The 21000-nt window shown below is 50.8% G+C and overlaps 1 protein-coding gene across 1 annotated transcript in view; it reads left to right on the forward strand.

Moving 5' to 3' along the window:
* The window catches only part of TDRD9 (tudor domain containing 9), a 62336-nt gene extending 43774 nt beyond the window's left edge, over positions 1 to 18562 (forward strand). The window contains 9 exon segments of the mRNA XM_061551477.1: positions 1277 to 1456; positions 5440 to 5580; positions 7833 to 7900; positions 8474 to 8583; positions 9232 to 9328; positions 11040 to 11178; positions 12957 to 13072; positions 15531 to 15603; positions 16365 to 18562. Of these exon segments, the coding sequence (XP_061407461.1) occupies positions 1277 to 1456; positions 5440 to 5580; positions 7833 to 7900; positions 8474 to 8583; positions 9232 to 9328; positions 11040 to 11178; positions 12957 to 13072; positions 15531 to 15603; positions 16365 to 16490 (1050 nt within the window). The 3' untranslated portion in view covers positions 16491 to 18562.
* Positions 18563 to 21000: the final 2438 nt, after the last annotated feature.

The raw sequence follows: 21000 nt of genomic DNA on the forward strand, positions 1-21000 counted from the left end.
TGGGGAGGTGGGGTGTTTGTGGGGCGTGGGGGGCAGGTGGGAGGGGGAGGGTTTACTGTAACTTCACGACTGGGGAGAAAAAGGTGGCCGGGACGTGGTGTTGCGGCCACCCACCAACCAACCCCCTCGTTTGGCCGTTTGTAAAACGACGCCCGTGCGATCATCTTCTCCCGCTCTCTCGCCCTTTGTGTGCGGCATTTGCATGTGATGCAAAAATGACGCTGTGAATTCAAAGGCAGGCAGATATAATTTACATTTTTAGTTGAATTTCTTAAAATGTATTTGTATCTTCTCGTGTGACCCTCAAAAGTATCTCCGTTGAAAATTATAGCGAAAAATCTGTTAACAGGACTATTGCGAAGTTTTGTGATTACAGGCACTCATCCGTCAATAGATTTGGCAAGCGGTAGGACTTGTCGCATCTGACACCACGGTAGCTGGACAGCAAGCGCTCGGATGAATCTGTCATGATTCGATTCGCCAATCGATTCGATTTTTTACGTTGCAGTGAACGGTAGCGCCTCTAGTGACCACAGTGGTGACGACTTACAACAACAACAAAAAATTAATAAAAAAAAAAATCTCGGGACACACGTTACTCGATGCATGTAACGATGAGCCTGGCGTAGATTTTAATGAATCGATGCATCGTCGCACTCAAAATTACCAAACTTCACCAAGCCGCACTGTCCACCGTAGTCTAGCATGGTCAGATATCTCACGGGGGGGCCCGCAAGGCGTAGATAGGCCGTCAAATAGCGGTGGATTGACAGGAAAGTACTCTACATGTGTACGTGTGCACACCAATCGACGGATTTCCAAATGGCAATGCAGTAGTTGCAACTTGGAAAGGTATTGGGCAGGTGCTTTGTTTTTACCATTACCTTGCCCTTTTTCGCCAGCGGTTACCTATGGGTTTTGCATTCACCCCCTCCGATGAGCATGGTTGTCTACGTACGGCGCGAAACAAGTTCAACGTACATAAATACATTTTATTCGGAGTAATCGGCGAAATCTTTTCGTGATGAAACGGATGTTGCTCGTTCACTTTAGTTTATATAACCCCTCGCCCCCCTGCTACAACCCCGCCTGCACCAAGAGACTAAGGTCGCACCCGGCAAAAACTCCGGTTCAGATACCTTGGGTGCTCTCCGACAATGAATAAATCCTCCTTAAGTCCTCGCTTGCCGAGCCAAGCGGAATCGGCGGCCGTTCGTCGCGTGACTCGGCGACGGCGGCGATGACGGCGCGTGCGGTGCTCGTGCGGAGCGCGCAGGTTTTCTCCATGGAGCACGGCGTGCTGCGCGTGAGGCTGTCCGGCAGCAGGCCGTTGGAGGGGGCGGCGGCGGCGGCGGCGGCGTCCGGCTCCGCGGTGCCCAGCCAGCCGGCGGACGTGGGGAGGATGATGGTGGAGCTGGGGTTTGCCGAGCCCGCCGAGGAGGCCTTCGAGTCGAAGGTGAGCGCGACCGAGCGTGGATTTCCGGCGGGGCGGCGGCGGGGGGGGGGATGGAATTTCGTGACGACGATCTTTCGTAGGGGTGTCTTTTTAATTTTAAAGGCGGCAACGGTGTCTGTGAGTGTGTGTGTATGTTGAACTTCTTTTGCCACCGTACATAGCCGTCCGCGCTAATCGGAGGTGCAGTGGGAAGGACAACAAACTAAACAAACAGAAAGCGGTTCGAGAAAAGTTGCGACTTGGACAGTGAGTGGGCGTGTTCGTCGAGGGTCACGTGACGATGGGCAGGTCTACCCGCGAAAGGCTAAAGTGATAAAAAAACATGTACGAGTTTGAATAAAGATGCAGACTAAGGTTGTTTAGTAACGTTATTTCGAGGCTGCGGGGCACTGTGGAATACCAAAACTGATAATTGGCCGTATCAATATGAAGGAATTGTTCGACTCCACGACCAACTGGCTGACCCATAGAATGCTTTTGATTGGCTGTAGGCCACGTGTCGGCCAGCCAATCGGAACACTCCCCTTGCAGGGCGGGAAGGGAATGTTCTGATTGGCCCTGCATCTCTCTACGACAGGTTCTTGCACTCGTTTGAAATTTTTTAAAATATATATTTAGTTCACTCTTGGATGATCCAATAATGTTTGGGGGGGAGGGGGTGGGGGTGGAAACTGTGCACCCGTCACATCATCGTCTTAAGAATTAAGAGTATGTGACAATGCATTAGTCGCCGAGACAAAGGGAGTTAGTAAATTAAATCCACACATTGAGGCCTGACTAAATTTCTGCAGGTTGTCGTTGTCGACTAGCCTGAGGCTCTGACTAAAATAAAAAAACGCCGATTACTTTAACACTGCGAGCCACTGCCAAGGGCCATCGCTCACTGTGACGCACGTGTGTACGTGTGTGCGTGTGTGTGTGTGTTGTGGGGAGCGGTGGTGTCACGGTTAGCGCTGCGCTATGAACCCGGCGACCCGGGTTCGATTCACGGCCAACACCCAGTGACGATTATCTGAACCGGTCCTGGGCCTCCCCTAGGTCGACTCAGCCTCAAATGAGTACCTGGTGCGGTGGTTAAACATCGCCATTGAGGAAACAAAGGCGGTCGGGTGTGGTGCTGGCCGTCCACCCCCTCGTGCGCCGTGCCGGCCTTCATGCGTGCTGCTCGCTAACTGCAATTGCCCCAACAGTCTGTTAAGGCTACACGGGGGATCTTTGTCTTTCGTGAGTGTGGCCATAGAACTCTCGTCTATGTTCTGGTCGCCGTCGTTTTATTGTTAACCACCACCTGCTGGCTGGCTCATTGTTATGCCCCGGAGCACGGCGATAATCGGACCGCAGGGGTGTAGTGGTCATGCCGGGCTGGAAAGCAGCACGGGATCATAATGTGTGCGTCATCGCTGCCGGGTTTATAGAGTCACAAATGGCGCTCGAGGACGTTGAGTTGAAGAATTTTATATCATCGTCGTCGGTCATGGTCAGGGGTCGGCAACTGAAATAGCTATGAGAGCCGGTTTTTTTTTCGAATAAAAAAAACTAGCCGCAGTGCAATGTGAATACGAGACGGTGATGGTCCTTAATAAAATAACGACACGAAGCGGTCCTCAAGGAGCCGCAGGTTTGCCGATCGCTGGTCGTGGTCTATCCACTTCTGGATGAAGTCCCCTACTCCCAAGCCTCGCAGCTGCACGCGAGCTGCTTCAATCGCTCCGTCTCCGCGGCGGACGTTCCATCTCCTCTGCTGCCAGTCCATCATTATTTTGATCGGCCATTATTTCTCCTGCCCAGGCCTACTTACTTTTTCTGAACGGTTTTATGCCATTAAGCTGCGTTTTCATATCCTCTGCACGCAATTTTCTTTTCTTTTTACTTGTTATCTCTCGTTATACGCAAACGCGGACGCATTAAGTATCCATTTCTCAAAAAATATCTGGAGACATTTCTCAATTTAATAAAGCGGCAAAATGGTATTTGTCTGCTAAAACATCTGCCCGCAATCTCCTTTTGAGACTTGGGTCTGTCGTTGGGTTGCATTCACAGGAATCGGACGAGCCGCTCGCCACGTCCATCCACGAGCCGCGCTCGCTAACGATGCGCGTCACGCCTGAAACTCTTTGACGTACGGCGCAACATGAACCTGCCACGCGCGGGGGTTTATAACGTTAGCCGGGCGCGGCGGCGAGGATTAACGAACACCAGGGTCACCCGCCCTCCCGTCGGAGGGTCACCGCGCGCGGAGGCGCTGTCCGCAGGCAGCCCGTCGCCGCTTTCTCTCTCACTCGCTCTTTCTCCGTCGCGCCTTCAACTCCTCCGCTCGACGCCCGTCCGGCAGATTGGCAGGCGCGGCACGGCGCCTGCCGAAACCCCGCTGGAGAAAGGACCGGTGTCGCAAGCGCGCGGTACCTCGGCGGATCCGGAGAAGCTTTTTACAGCAACGTTGGCGTGCGAAGGATTCTTACGTTTTGCGAAGCCAAGTCTAAAGCGTTTAATATCCAAGAGGGGGAGTTGATCTCTTCTTGATTTTTTTTATATCTCGGGTTTTTTTCTCGAGGGATCCGCTCATGCTGTACTGCATTTCGGTTAAAGTAGTGCCATTGCGTAGGCATGTTCCTTCCACCCCCCCCCCCCCCCCCAAGTTATCTTTTCCCTGCAGAGCTTCACGAATCGAATCCAGTGGCCCTCTCAAACGCGCGCCTCCAGTGGCTGCAAGTTTCACGTAAATCACGTGGTAACGTGTGCGAGCTTTACGATAAAAAAAACATTTTCACGTGTGTGGTTATGCATGTATGCGTGTACGTTGAACGTCTTTCGCCACTGCACATAAGCCAGCCGCGCTAATCGGAGGTGCGGTGGAAGGACAACAAGAATGAATATTAAACGACGAATCGATGCACATCTACACACGCCCAGTAGTTTTTCCTGCATAATTAAATGCCGCTTGTTTGATGTTTGTGTTATGTTTGCATCGATGCTACATTCCATTTAAATAATTTGTTTTACAGAGGTCACCGATTTCATCTCCCGGTGAAACAGTCGAAGCAGTTGAAGTTTTTTTAATCCCCTCCCCCACCAGCACCACCACCTCTGTCCACCCAGCAGTATAAATGGGTAACACCACCGCAGTTGAGTCGGTGGGCAGGTCACGTGTGGTGGGCTAAAGTGTGGGGACTCCCATATCTTCCAAGACTATTTAAACTAAACTTTTTTAAAACGTTTATCTTTTACCACAACAAAGTTGCTTATTATCATGTGGAAATTTTCGCACCCATATATTCTAAACACACATTTCTCAATGTGGAGGGAAAAACTGGAGGACCTGGAGAAAAATCCACACGACCACGGGGAGAACATGCAAACTCCAAATATACAGCAGGCGTCAGGCTTGGGATTTAACCCACGACCTCCTGTGTACCAGGCAAGGTAGTTAACATCTCACCACCTGACACCTGGGCAGCGTGGAAAATTACGCCAAAATACCTTCTAGAAGGTCTCTCTAGCCCTCCCTCTATTGGGGGGGGGGGTCCTTTTGCCAGCAGTGATGCCCTGCACCTTTGCCAAATCCCTACATATTCATGCCAGCTCTCTCTCTGTGCCGCAACGGTCGGCTCTCGCCTTCATCTCCGTTCGTACGGCTGCTGATGTAGATGCAGAGCCACAACTAAAATTTCACATTCAGGTGGTCAAGCCAATAACCGCGTCAGGAGCAGCGGAGGAGCGTATCGCTGTGATGTCTTCTTTGTATTCGTGGATCGGGGCATAGCGTCGTTATACGTTGCTACGGTCTGTTCTGGATGACCACAGTCGCACACTGGAGAGTTTTACATTTTCCCATTTGTGCATCAGGTTTTCCGCACGTGCCATGTTTTTTTGCGGATGCGATGTAGGGGTGGACCATGGGCTCTCGTCTGAAATGCACGGAATAAAGTGCCGCGCGTTGATCGACCGATTTGGCGACCTGTCCGGCATTTTCTTTTTTCTTTCAGCAAAACCACGAATTACTGGAGGGCACGTTCCCCGTCAACGTCGGCAACGTCCGGGCCTACCCGGAGGTGGCGGCACGACCGATGGTGGACGGCGTGGACAACTTCTCGATGCGCTCCGTGTCAGCGTCGAGCCTTCATCGCGTGCGTGATGCAGCACCGTGGTGGTGGGGGGGGGGACGTCATTTTATCCGGGGCTCTCCCGGTCGGGATGCTGCTGCCCCACAGCGGTTTGAGGGGAGGGGGTTAGTGCGCTACTCAACTTGGAATTCAGAAGGTAGCACGCCGGTCCGGATCGTTCTCTCCCCGGCGCAATACGTTGAGACCCGATGGTGCACCGTGCATGCTTTTAAATGTCTCCCCTGCACTCTGTCCACCTGCAGTATCAAAGGATGTGGGGTAAAGTGTGGTTACTCCCACCCACCTCTTCCAAAGATGCCTTCTTACAAGGTGCCACTTGTATAACCGCTGGGTGGACAGAGGCAGTGTTGAGCGGCAGTGGTATTTAGATGCTTTATGAATCCCGGTTGCATCAGGGATTCTGTTGGGTCAGTTCGAACTTTAAAAAAATATTTTTTGTAATCTTTTTACAAACACTCTGATATGGTACTAGGACCTACATAAAACACCAACAGTGGCCTGCAACAGTATATGCGTTTAGAGTATTTGGCTGCTAGAAATGTCAATGCGATAAGCCACTTTGTTGAACCATCATTTGTGGCCTGGAACGCTTCGGAAAAATAACTCTCTAGCTTCTGGCCTTACGTGGTGAAATAAAACAAAAATAATGATTATAATCGAGGGAGAACGCGAGCTGCTCCGTTCCGTTCCTGAAGCGGAACCCAGCACGTGGAGCGAAACGACGGACGTGGTACAGAACAACACGAACCGAAAACACATCGCAGAGCCCCACTGTGCAGCACAACCGCGACAACTTATCGCTGCCCCTTGGTGTACGGACATTATATATCGTGATCGAGTAACTGGGATAGATTATTTTATTATCCAGTCGATAACAGCTGGCACGTATTACCAGTGTAATACAGCGTGATAATAATCTTAACCAACAATGTTTGTAATGTGCACGCATTTCGCGAATCGGACACGTTGTTTGATCAAAAACCCGGAAGGCGTGGAGCCAGGCATCAAAAAGTCCCTCGTACTCGGCCTGAACATGAGAGTGCCTGAACAGGAGAGGTCCTGAATAGGTGAGCTTTAATAGGTGATTCTGAATAAGTGAAACCAGACAGGTGAGCCCAAATAGGTGAGAGCCTGGATAAGTGAGAAACTGGACGCATGAGAACCTAGACGCATGAGAACCTAAACAGGTAAGAACCTGGACAGCCGAGAGGCTGGACAGATAAGAACCTACATAGGTTAGCGTGAACAGGTGAGCCTAAACAGGTGAGAGCCTGGACAGGTTTAAGCCCGAACAGATGAGTGCCTGGACAGGTGAGAGCCTGAATGGGTAAGAGCCTGGGCAGTCGAGTGCCTTGAGCTGCTACATGAAGGCGGATGATGGTGCTTGGATGCTGCTGCTGCTGCTGCTGTGGATGTGCAGTGGAAGAGAGAGTTCCAGATGGCTGCCCGTGCAGCTTCGGAGAACCGCCGCCCATCCAGGGATGGCCGTGGGTTCTGGGGACGACGAGCAGATTTTTAGACGTGCGCCGGCGAGTCGATAAGAGTTGGGATTCGAGTGACAAAGCTAAGCGGCCGTCCTACCTTTACGGGTGTTATATTTCGATTTAAAGCTTTCGTGACTGCAGGGATTCATCTTCTTGGTTCTTTCGGTAAAGTCGCGTAGAAGGGAAATAATAAAATAATAAAAAATAAAACATAAAATTATTCTCACAGAATTATAAAAAACAAATTTCTCACAGAATTATTTTATTATGTTTTATTTTTATTCTTCTATTATTTCCCTTCTACGTGACTTTACCGAAAGAACCAAGAAGGGTGTTATATTACATTTGTTTTTTTCACTTGGGTTCGTCTCATTCTGGCTCTTGAGAATTCAAAGTTTGATTCAGATGCATTGAGCGGCCCTTTGGAGGGGAAGGCAGATATGTGACAAGGTCGGATATGTGAACAACATCTTTAGAAAATGGCCATTACACCATCACGCGCGAATACTGCACTGGGTTGTGGTCGGCTAATTTGTCAGGGCAGATCTGTGACCGATAAATATACGATGGTTGTATTGTATTTAGAAGTGGCCTTGGTATTGACACGCAGGCTTATCTAGCAAAATCCACTCGAGAGATTTTTTTGTTATTTTTTGCAGAGGACAGACTCTGAACCGATCTGCCCTGTCAGAAAATTACCCATACTTGGGAATACCGACAAAGAAAATGCTTTACCGCGTGTTGGAGTGAACGGAGTTCTCTCTTTCCCAGGTGCTGCAAGGGCCGATAAGTTCCTACGAGATGAGATTCTGCAGCATGACCAACATGGGCCGACTGAGGTAGCTGAGAAACCGGGCTTGGCCGCAATGTTATTTTTGATGATGCGATGTTAGGTATAACTTGACCGCGTAGGTTTTCGCAGCCAATCTAAAGATGCGCAATAAATTATTTTAGATGAGGCCAACGCTTAACGAGGTGGCCAAGCAAATTAAATTATCACGCAGTGTACAAATAAAAGATGCTTGGCATAGTTTAAAGCGAATCGTCGCTGTATCCAACTGCTATATTTGTCTGCGAGTGAGCTGAAACAATCGTACTTCGCGCGTCGTTAAAACGCTTGTGCAGCGCGTGACAATTTAATATGTTTGGCTGTGTCAGGCGGCGGGGGGGGGGGGGAGGGCCTTGTAACAGAAATTTTGACCGGATCGTTATGTGGTCTCTCCCCAAAAATCGGTTTGGGATTATATTAATTTCAACAACAGGGCAACAAGACTTTGTATTTCGCAATTCGTACACAATATTTCACCTCATTTTGCACAATTTCCTGTGAACTCGTATTCCGGGCGAGTTGCGTTCGCGGCTGGAGAAGAACCACCCCTGACGTGGTTTGCCGGGGTGTGACTTGCGCGCAGGTCGGTGCGCGTGGGGAACATGAGCGTCAACTCCGTGGCGGTCAACGACGAGCCGCAGGACTCTCACGATCGGCTCCTGGTTGCCGCCTCCGTCAACGTCAACCAATCGGGTACCAGGCGCCCGCCCCCCCACCCACCCCCCTTTTGTCTCCCTCGTGGCGATGTTTACACACCGTACCAGGTGCTTATTTGAGGTTGAGTCGGCATAGGGGAGGCCCAGGACCGGTTCAGATTAACGTCACTGCTATTGGCCGGGAGCGGGAATCGAACTCGGGTCGCCCGGTTCATAGCGCAGCGCTCTAACCACTACACTACCGCGACCTCCCTCCCCCACCCCGAGCCCAAAGACTTAATTTTTCCAAGCCTAGCCAAGAGCAGGCTCTCCCCTCAGCACGGGCGCTTTTCCACTGAACCAAAGCGTAATGTTCGCTGGGCCTCGCGAAGACGTGTGAATTTTTTTCGGGGCCAAACAGGACCAGGGCGTACGGTTCGATCGTTTTCGGAGTCGGTTTGTACGCTTGAACGCGCGAAGTAGGCGGCACGGGCTCGGGTTCTGTCGCGAGGAAAAAAACAACGTGGCGCGTCGGACTCTTAGGCTGCTCTGAATTACCACGTGATCAGCCGCTTTGTTGAGCTTTCAATTTTGATAGCCGTGTCGCTTCTGAAAAAAAGCTACATAGCTCAGTGGGCCTTACATCGTAAAATACAAAAATAGTTTAATACTTTCGCTGTTGTGTAACGTTGTCGCTCGTCGACAGGATCGACTATCCTGCTGCGTGACACGACGCTGATGCCCTCGATCCACGGCCTGCCGGCCATTTTGTGCCTGATCTTCACACCCGTCATGGAGTTGAGGTAACCTCGGCGACCAGACATTTCAAGCTGGTGGGGTGAAGTGGGGGGGGGGGGGTGACAGTTGTGTTTTGTTGGCGACTCTCCGCATCTCGGCACCAAGGCGGCGGGTGTGTGGATGCCTTAGTTTGAGGAAATTGCGTTCGTATTCAAAGTAGTTTCCTTCTGCTGCTTTTTGTATCCTGTTTTGCTGTACCGAGACAGTGGTGGGAAATTCCACATTCCAATGGTTGGGGACGAGTTGTTCCTTAAGACAGCGACTGATCCACACGTTTTTTTTGGCTAGGGCCCCGTGGTGGTGGTTTCTATGCCAAAATTCTCATCGTTAACCCTCCACCAGCCGACAAGATGGTCACGATATTGTTATTATTTACACGCGCCGATGTGTCTTGGTGAAAATGTGCGACCGATAAAGCTTCTCACCCCCGGTGACTTAGGAATTTCCACGACCGAATTTCACATCGACTTGCGGAGGCATTTCCCTCAGCCCTGCGATGAGCTGCTGCCAGGTCGTGAACTTGGAAACGAATGGTGTTGTCGGCTTAATGATGAGAATAGTGGCAATTAAACTACCGCATGGCCTCGCCAAAAAATAAATTACGACGTAAATATACCGTTTAAGACAATTGCTATTGACGTATTCAAAAATAGCACACTTGAAGCTAGATACAAGCACAGTCCTGACATAAGCAACAAATGCTTACATCACACTGGTGGGGTGGCGGGGGGGGGGCATGCTGAACAACCCTTATGCAGTACACATCGGAGAGCTAAATATTATCGGCTCGATTAAAATCGGAATTCGTCGCGCGTAGCCAGCAAAGTGTCGAGGAATGTTTGGTTACCTGCAGTGGTGCGGGAGGTTCTCACCGTCGACGGAACAGCTTCTCAAAACTGTACTTTGAAAGCACGTTCGAGCAAGTTACCGCATTTTATCATTTATTATTCCATCTGCACGCAGCGGCATTAGGGAAGTATCTTTGGAACAGGTGTCGTCCGTTCGTGTTGGCTTATTAAGCCTAGGGGACACGAGCAAACCTGTCTCCAGGAACCTGTCTGTGCAAAGATTGTCTGCAGATACATTACGGGAAAGCATTGTGAGGAAACTTTTTCAAGACTCCTCCGTGTGCATTGTCGCCCGATCGACGACTCGCACTCGCAGAGTTTTTCTGTCATGGGTTCGCACACTTGGCTTGTAATACAGAAATCACCCGGTTCAGTCGTTTGAAACAATGGTGCGAAAGTCTTAAATGCCTCTTCGCTCAGCAGTATAGCTGGGTAAGCCACTGTTGGTCGATCGGCAGTTCGCGTGTGTGGGATAAAGTTCTCCCACTTCTTCCAAGATGTCTGGCCGGCGTGAAAGAGTAGGCCAAACTACCCTTTCAGAGGGACTTTCTGGAACCTCCACTCGTAGAGATCCTCTAGCACAGGGGTAACCAACCTCTAACAGAGCCAAAGAAGTACCCCATGAGTTTTGCAAAGAGCCAGGTGTGTGTGTATATATAAGTGCATATATATTGACAGTTTTCGGCACAGCACGGGAGACATTAATTATTCTTTGTTACTCCTGTGATGGTTACGCTCTACGTTACATCCCTTCGATAGAGTCGCATGCGGTGGATTTAAAAAAAGAAATGCGTGTGACGCCAGTCGGCCACCGCTCCCCCCCCTCGCCCCTCTCACCCCCCTCACCTCCCTCACACCCCCGTAACAGACGGGACTACAGCAGGTCACGCTACACGGGGGCTCTGTGTGGCCTGGGCTGGGACCCCCAGACGGGAGAGGCCATCTTCACGGACCATGACATGGAGATCACCTTCGATACTTCCTTCGACATGGACGACATCATCATGGTACCTGCCGCTCGACAAAAATGATTGCACGGCATTAAAAATGGGTAATATTGAGTTCAAATCTAATCTAGTCGTGGCACCGATGGCAAGTGATGCGGTTATTCTGACTTGCTGGATTTTTATTCTGGCATCAAAGATCTTGTTCTTTCAAGCAAAACGCCACATCTGGCACGATGTTATTTTCCTCGCCTGGTTTGCAGGAGGTCGGGGGTTCGATCCCAACCCTGTGACACCTGTATATTTGGAGTTTGCATGTCTCTCTCCCCGTGGTCGCGTACATTTTTTTTTCTTCGGGTCCTCCGGTTTTTCCCTCCACATTAGAAGCTTGCGTTTAGATTATTTAAATGATTTGGCTGCGATACATTTCCACGTGATGAGCCACTTCGTTGAGCTACCATTTGTGGCCAGGTCGTTTATATACCGTTCCTATACTTTGCACTCCTATCGTGTTTTCATATTTTTATTGTCGTAACTATCTGACCTGCCTCTACTGGACGTCTGTATTAAAAAAAGAGCTTCATAGCTCATCGGATTCCTCCAGTATAAGTAAAGGTTCTGATTCCCATACATTTAGTTGTGAGCATTGTACACCACGTGACAATTTTATTTGTTCGACTGTGCGAGGTGGTGGAGGGTCTTGACACGAAAACACGACGAGATCGTTACGTGGCCTAACCGAAAAAAATCAACGAGAAAATCTACTTTTCTGAATAATATTTGATTGGCATTTAGTTCCCGAATATTCGTTCCTCTCGCTCTCTCGGTGTAATTCTCAGCGTGCGGTGTCTCTCTTCTTCCTCTGCGCGTTCATCAGCCTCCGTTCCACGGTCGGGTTGATCCTAAGTCAACAGGTTAATGTGTTGGTTTTAAGATGCAGGTGTGCGAGTGTGTTTAGTGTAATTTGTATCGCTTTGCTTTAAATATTTACCCAGGATTCGAAGCCTAGACGGCATCTCTGTAACAGTGTCGATTTGACAACACAAACAACAGTGGATTTCACGGTGGGGTTTAATAAGAGAGGCCTGTCTTGAAGTCAACTAACCAATTGACTCACGGACGACACGAATTCACGGGCGTGGGATGTTTGATTAAAAAAAACAATGCCAGGAATTAATATAAATTTTAAGAATGTATACAATTGCAGAGGCGACGCAAGCGAATGTGTACAATGCAGTCAACTCTCGGCTCGTTTTTAGCGACACGAGTAACTCTCGCGAACGAGGCCATCGACGGGTCCCATCGGCTTCTGTGACCCGGCTGAACGAAGCCAAACGTGACAAAGACGAGACAAAAACATAAAGGATCTCCAGTTTCGTTTCGACGGACGTTTACGAAACGAACGCGACGGGAGTGTCGCAATGGCCTCGACTTCCTCCCCACCCAGAGGTCGCAAACGGGTTTTGATTCCTTACCCGTACCCAGTACCCGGCCTCACCAGGGTCGCAATCGGGTACCCGTACTCTACCCGATACCCGTCTACCCGTACCCGGCCGGGTATCAGGTAGGGTACGGGTACCCTGATTGCGACCTCTGGGATGAAGCCATGTTGCATGCGCGGGTGGGTTGATTCTAGGAACTTGAATTGTGAGAAGAGACAAGACGTTGGGAAATGAGTGACAAACGGTGACTCACCAGTGACTCACAGCCTACCCGTACCCATACCCGGCCGCACTAGGGTCACAAACGGGTACGGGTAGCTGGGTATCGGGTAGGGTACGGGTATCGGGTACCCGATTGCGACCTCTGCCCCCCCCCCTCCACCCACCCCCGTGCCTCAGATCAACTCGCTGCGCATGGCCATCAACGTGATGATGGCGGGGGACGAGGAGACGGCGCAGTGGAGCCAGGTGGCGGTCCGCCGCCTGCAGCAACGCACACGGAGCCGCCTGCTCGAGTGAGTGACGAAGGAAGACGGTGGGGTGGGGTTGGTGGCTCACGAATATGTGGGGAGGGAACGCTTCGTCTCGTAACCTCACCCTGAAATAGATCTCCAGCAATGTGTTCTTTTCGAGTTGTGCCGCGTGTCGTTCGGCGCGATGTCCGACGTATGGGCACCCCCCCCTCACCGCCCTTTAAGATAGTCCACGGCTCTAAATGTGACTTTAAATGTCTCATTCGCCACGCGGGCAAACCGCGCACCCATCGGGCTTGCTTAGAATTTCCACACTCCTTGGTTCTTTTGGTAAAGTCACGTAGGTGAAAATAAAAATAAGAATTTTTAAAATGAAAATAACTAAAAAATGTATTATTATTTTAATTTTCACCTACGTGACTTTACCGAAAAAACCAAGGAGTATGGATCCTTGCAGTCACGAAAACTTCTATTCTAGAATTAGAATTTCCACTCGCGAATGCCGTGGTCGACGGATCCTTCCGTGAGACGTGCGCATTTGGTTTGACGTGGACGGTCGTTGCTTTCGTGTGAGACTCGACCCCAGACGGCGATGGTCGGGGGGGGGGGGGGCGTAGGTTCTGCATTGGGCTCGGGACCGACCAGGTGCTCGTTTGGGATATTGGTGTTCGTCCCAATCTGTGTCGCCTCTTGTCCATGGGTGCCAAAGAATCACTCGCTCACGACTGTTGGTGACCTGTGCGTGGGATGGGGATCCGTACCACGGGGGGGTGGGGGGGGGGGGGGTCGCGTCATCGGGCACGCGAGCGTCGCCCAGCGTCGCCACTTCCTCCGACTACAACGACGGCTGTGCCTACGTGGACGTCGGACGTGCAGCCACCCGTCAGACATGTCCAAAACATGTTGGGACCATGTTTGGACAAGTCGATTCACATGCGGGTAGTTTCTTTTTATAGTGTCTCTCGTACATCGCAAAGCCGCGTACAAGAATGTATGATGAATATACTTCCTCCGTGTAGGTTCACTTCCATTCGTATCTCCTAATAAGGGCAGTCATCGGAAGCACAGGAATTGTTTTAAACGCGCTACGAAAACAGTGTTTTCTCAATTGTACTCTGCATTGAGATTATTCAAATCTGTAAATGATGAGAAAAGCCATCAGAACAGGATAATCGGTGCAGGCCAGGAAAGTTTGAAACAACAACACAGAAACGCGTTGTATTATGCCACAGCCACCAGCAGTTCCTGATGAACTCTGAAGCTTCAATTATTACGTGATGGCCACGGTAAAATTTATAATCAACGTTTTTTGGGTTTCGATCGCGTTATTTATAAATGTGTCGTAACCCTCCACCACCCGACACGGCCAATCAGTAAAAAAGTGTCACGTTGACAAAAGACAAATAGTTCACTGCTTTAGCCCACCGGTGTGTTGAAGCGTGAAACCACAACATTTACAATTTGAGTACGACGTTTCGCTGGTAATTGCATCCAGCATCAGCATCATCGGGCAATTCGCCAGAATTGCCCGATGATGCCGGATGCAATTACCAGCGAAACGTCGTACTCAAATTGTTGTGCACCACCTCACGCAGCGTACGGAGAGAATATAACGTGTTTAATCGTCTACGTTCGTTCGCCTGGTTATTATTTAATTACGTAAATGTCAAAAGCATGACTTTTGGCAGTGGAACTTTTTAAGGACTTCCACGTTCACACAAACCATTCGCATTTCGATCACGTAATGCCGTCGTACTTATATCGCCATTAAACTCTAGTAGCAAGGTTCCCTTCGATAGATCCCAAACTCCGCATTAAAAAAAAAAACATTCTGACAGAGCATCATCGGACTGACATTTTTTTATGACCCCCCCCCCCTCACATATTTGTGTATTTATAACTTTTGTAGAGCATCACATTCTCACCCCACTCCCTGTTGAAACCTGCCCAACACGTCCGTGGGACATATCGCTTGGCACACCTCTGCAAGTTGTTATTTTTAGCTTGTGGTAATCGCCTTGAATGCTTAATGGCATTGTAACCTCTCGGCGCAACGGCAGTAATTCCTGGAGGCATTAGGGACCACGATAGATTTTTCTTTTTATTTCCTAAGCTGTAGAAAAAAGAAAAAGGCGGCTCGCGATCGCCGTCTTGATTTATGACGCCGTGCGTAGTCGCCGTGATGGTTGGTGGCGTCCCACGCATGGTGGTAAACGCACGCCGTGCTACCAACGCCCACAACCGAGGTTCAATTCCCGGCCACGGCTAACGTCGGTGACGATCGTTACATCTGGATGGGTCCCGGTCCTTCCCGAGCCTTGTGTAAAACAATCGGCGCGAGGAAGACGAAGACAGCCGGGATTAACTGGCCCTGGCCACACGACCCATCCCCCCCCCCCATCCTGTGCCGTGCCGCTCTACACACCTGCCCGCTGGCCCCAACTCAATGTGCGGCACCACTTGCCTGCCCCCCCCCCCCCCCGCTGCCCGTTGTGCGCAGTCTCTTCTTCAATAAGCACTCGAGGAAGCCGATGGAGCCGTTCTTGTACAACTCGCCGTACTGCTGGAATCAGGTGAGGATGAAATGGGGTGGGGGGGGGGGTCGCGCACATCCACGGGGGGGGGCTGGGGGGGTGAAGAAGGGGGGGTTGAAGAAGTGGGGGGGGTGCGCACGTCCACGGAGGGGGGGGGGCTGGGGGGGGTGAAGAAGGGGGGGGGTGAAGAAGGGGAGGGGGGGTGCACATGCGTGACGTCACTTGCCGAAGCGCGACACTCCGGCAGGTAGCTGATCCGGCCGACGACCCATTGGGCTGAAACTGCCGGCTGCTCGCGATGATAGATAGCATCGTCGTGTTGAGAATGTGAGGGGGTGGTGCTGGGGGGGGGGGTGGTGGGGGCAGGGTGGGGGGCAGGCACAGGCAGCAGCAGCAGCAGCAACGATGTGAGATTTTCGGGGCTAACGAAATCTGTTGAGCTGCTTAAGCTGCGATGAAACATTGAACAAGGACCTTTGAAGCGCCGCGTGTGTGCCGCGCTGGACAGCCAGCGGAATTCCGCCCCGCCCCTACTGGACATCTGTGAAAAAGAGCTTCATAGCTCATCGGATTCCTCCAGTATAAATACACATTCCGATTCTGAATTCCAATCGTGTTACATCTCCGCCACACCCCCCCCCACCCCCTGCACCACCCACCGTGCATGCTCGAGCGCTTCCCCCCCCTCCTCCCCCCCCCCTCCTCCCCCCCTCCTCCCCCCCCCCTCCTCCCCCCCTCCTCCCCCCCCCCTCCTCCCCCCCTCCTCCCCCCCTCCTCCCCCCCTCCTCCCCTCTTGGCAGATCCCCCCGGACGAGCTGTTGCCGTACAGCGACGAGGACGAGATCGGCAACTGCCAGCTGTACCAACTGCACAAGTCGGTGCTGCTGAACGTCCGCTGCCCCAGCGACGATGGCGAGCCGCGCTAGGAGGGGAGAGCGGCGCGCGCGGCTTTCACGCGCACACGTGTGCGCTTGCTCCGGCGAGACACTCGGTCATCCCTCGGCACAGCGGATGACCGAGTGTGTGTAGCGCGTTTGCGCGCGTGCGGACTCGCTCGCCGTTGCGCCCACCGTCGCCACTGCAGTGAAGCGCCGATAATTATAATTCCAGGTTGCCGATTCGCCCGTTTCTCTCCCTCGTGGTCTGAAAAAAAAAATCTTAACCGTCACCTTTACGTTGTGTCGTTCGCGCAAATTGCACCTCGCAATTGCTGAGGAATCGCTGCCAGGTGGTGAGCCGGCACCAATGATTGTTCTGCAGTTCTCTTTACGTTAAGATGTTTTCAGCCAGTTCGTGTTGATACATGTGGGAGGAAACCAAAGTATCCGGAAAGAAAAAAAAACCCCGTGCATGCGAGGGTGCTGTGCCACATTCTGTATTGCACCTCGACGCCCAAGGGAAGACAGTTTTACAACATTTATCTGATCCACCAACCCTCTCGCTGCCTCCACAGTACTGGACTATAGACAACGTGCTTAGCGTGACTTCCTTATGCAGCACCGTCTCTCCCTCACCCAACGATCTCCTCTCGCCCAACTACGCGCACGACAATCCGAAGTCCACAGCGTAAAGGGTGAAAAGTGTTTCGTTTCCGATACGTTTCAAGTGTTATATTACAAACAGTGTTGCATATTAGGACAACTTTGTATTTTTTCTCAGGAAAATTCAAGTTGAACGTCTGTTCTACTTGATAGAAAAAATATCATTTTTATTGAAGTCGGTTTTAGATGGGCGGATTTGACGATACCTTAAATTGTGTTGTAAGCGCACGAGGATTTGTTTACTTTTTTAATTGAGCAATCTCGGGGTTGGGGAAGCGCGGGTGGCGTAATGGTTTTCGCAGACCGCGCGGTGAACCCAGCAGCCGGAGTTCGATTCACGGCCACAGCTTTCTGAATCCCAGTACCTGGGCCTCCACCAACCCGCACTGACCGGCGTGGTGAAGTATGGTCACACGATCCACGCGACCGACCGAGGTTACGCGGAGGAGGAGGAGGAGGAAGGGGGATGGTCGGCAAATGCTGCGCTCCGGCTCGTTTTATTTACCATGGGCTCTACGTGATTACATTGTCAGTTTAATCTTAGAGGCGGGAAAAGCATCTCTCGACAATTTCTTGTTCCTGTTGTCATTTCTGGATTCTTGACACGTGTGACTCTTTTGTCCATCAAGAATGGCGTTGGACTTCATCGTCATCGCGTGTGCAGAACCTACGGCGCTTGTTAATGCGCCTCTAGTTGCTGCCGCTGCCGCTGCTGCTGGTGCCGCCGTTGTTGCATAAAGCATTCCACACATTTTCCTTGGAGATAATATTTGTTTTACATTTTGAGGCCTTTTACTGTTTGACCCTCGGAAGGTATTTGTGCCGCGTTCAATGACGCGTTCGTCGGTTTCACATTGTGGCATCTTTGCTGCACCGTGACCTCGACCCCCGTGCTGCCGCCAAGCCAAATCACAGCTGGGTAACAAAGCCACGACAACAAAAACACAAATCTTTGGCACGTGTTTGTCTTCACCTTGCTGCAGAGGATCGCATACATATCAACCCACACGGTTTAACCGGATTCTTGTACAGGGAAATTGAGTTTTCAGGTCCATACGACGTACGACCGTTTCAAGACGGGCTTCGTTAGATGAACGTTGAGATTTATAAGGAGCACGGGGTGACCAATAAGGTCTGAATTGGTCTGTAATAAGGTTCGGGCACTGATAAGGGTTTTACAGGTATGAGATCGTCAGCTCGGTCGTGTGCGTGCGATCACTTTACACACGGCCTGTCCACTTTTATTCACACGTGCGCTTATGGCCATCACCCAACCACCTTACCCCCCCCCCCCGTCCCTGCAATACCAGCGACGGGGTGATGTTATGTTTTTTTTTCCCCACTGGGTTGTTTTCTTCTCTGCACGGTTGGCCCTTGCTGCGAAACTCCGTGCGGCGAAATGTTGAGATTATTGAACGGCGTTCGCATCAACTTGCACCGGAATAAAGACGGCGAGAAACGCGCCATCGTCATTCTCACAAGTGTCTGATCCTGAGCACGACGGTCGGGGGGGGGGGGTGTGAGCGAGTCTGGTTCTGTGCGGTGTTTGCGTTCGCAGCAAATATTGACGTGGTGCACGTGCGTGTGTGTGTGTAGTTTTATGTGTGTGTGTAGTTTTATGTGTATGTGTACTGGGGAGCGGTAGTGTGGCGGTTAGCGTGCTGCGCTACGAACCCGACCACCCGAGTTCGATTCCCGCTCACGGCCAGCACCCAGTAACAATTATATGAACCGGTCCTGGACCTCCGATAGGTCGACTCGGCCTCAAATGAGTACCCGGTGCGGTGTTGTGTGAGGTGCTGGCCACCCCACCCCCTCGTGTTGCTGTTCCTATCTTCATAGGTGCCTCCTCGCTAACAGCACTTGCCCCAACAGTCTGTTAAGGCTACACGGGGGATCTTTGTGTGTGTGTACTGCGAGGAGGCAGGTGGCCAGTGTTGGGTTTCGCTCGTCAGGAGGAAGCCGTCAGACTTTCGAAACCCCAAGACAGACGCCCCGGCCGCTGTGGGTGTTTAGCCTCTGGTTGTTGTTGTACTTTAGTACATCGTGCGCTTCTTGCGGCCGTCTGGAGAACGCTCTTCCCATATTTAGGAAGCCACTGGAGGTGTGGACTTTTACTTGATCTCGATTGAAAAGTCGCTTCTTCTTTAGAACTGCTTTTTCTTCTGCGTGTTTAGTTTGGTGCGCTCCCGCCGCACCGCCGATGAGCACGGTGGGCTACGTACGGTGCGAAAGAAGTTCAACTCACATCGCCCGCTTGTTCATGGCTGAAGACAACAAGGCTGACCGCAAAGGTCCAACGACACAATCGCCCGTGCAAGGCGCGTGGCGTTATTGTCACCGCTTGATAGTCACGGGTTCAGAGACGTCACTTAAACTGCAGCGTCTTTGCCAATATCTTCACAATGAGTCATTTCACCTACGAACCCCCCCGCGCCTCGTAAATTCCGCCAGCATTTGAAAGGATGAACAAAGTGGACCAAGAATAACCACCTCGTACGTTTTTCAGAGTGCTTCAGAAAAATGTTAACACTTATAATGGGACTATCGTTTTTAATGGGGAAAAAGAACGGGTAATAAACTGTAACATGATAATAAATGTACTGCATGTTAATAGCCATCATTGTCAACGCGTCCCTGGAATCTTCTCCAGGTGGTCTCTAGAGCCCGGAGGCACATTGCTTGTGGTATTGTTGCAAATTCTTAGAAGTGTTAAAAAAAAATTTAAGCACTCTGTATATAGTTTTTTTTTTATGTAGAGGGACTGATCTGTAAATTAGGCGAATTATCTGCTGTAGATATTGTTCCAGTTTTTCGGGGTGGGGGGGCCTCTGTGCATTCACATGCTTCCTCTTCGTCGTGTTTGCCACCAACCATTCCCTTAGCCGATGCCAAACATCAACTACTGCATTGCCAGTACAATGTAGCTTGGTTATTGAAGCACCCTGTAGAGACGTTAAATCGGCCTTTCGTTTCAACGGCGCCAAATCAACGAAGCTCCCCCCCCCCCCCCCCAATTTGAGAGGGCAAATTCATCGTCTCGAGTAGAATGAATGAGAGAACGTTCCTGACGGCCCGGACAGGAGGGTGCGTGCATCGCCCAGCCCTTCGCCGCGTTCACCAGGTGTTCTGGAATCGCACAATAACAACAAAAAAGAGAAACAATGTTCGTGTCTTTGTGTGTGTGTGTAAACACGCACGTGGCAAGTCGCGGTTTCAAAAAACCACAAAGGGAAATTTCGGACCGCGTTTATTTTTATCGAAGAATGTTGGCGAAACCAGTTTGGTGTCATTCAGTTGCTTTACCCCCCCCCCCCCCTCCCCAAATTTTTGTTTGAGTTTTTATTAAATGTCGCGAGTTGGGGTGCGCATTTAAACGGCGTGTAATGCACCTGACGCCCATGACCAACTCATCTGGAATGTCACCGATCTGGAAGCGAAGCAGTTTTTGTTTGGAGTCAGTCTGTCTTCCTGCGGGGGCCCACGTGCAGGGCAACATGGGAGGATGGGGGGGCAGTGCATCAAAATCTATGAGACTGTACTTCCATGCTGCCACGATATGTGCTCCCCTGTTCGAATTCGGCATTGACCAGCGTGGTGAAGTATCGTCAATAACATCCACACGACCTGCGCAGAGTTGCAAAGGCCTGCGTCCGCAATTGATTGGATTGAAAAACAAATAACGAGGCTGAACACGTACAAGACATTGATTCGTCGATGGAATATACCGAAGGATCGGATGCATCGAATTGTATGCGTAATATATATCTCGATGGATGGAATAACATAAATCCTGCATTGACAAATGGTGTGCTTCAGTGATATTTGAGCGAATGGAGTGAACATCTAAAACAGTACAAACACAAACAAGAAATCCATCAGGATTTTTTGTTAG

Source organism: Lethenteron reissneri, chromosome 14, assembly GCF_015708825.2.
Source record: "Lethenteron reissneri isolate LAM-NWPU_2019-01 chromosome 14, ASM1570882v1, whole genome shotgun sequence".
In the NCBI taxonomy this organism is placed as follows: Eukaryota; Metazoa; Chordata; class Hyperoartia; order Petromyzontiformes; family Petromyzontidae; genus Lethenteron; species Lethenteron reissneri.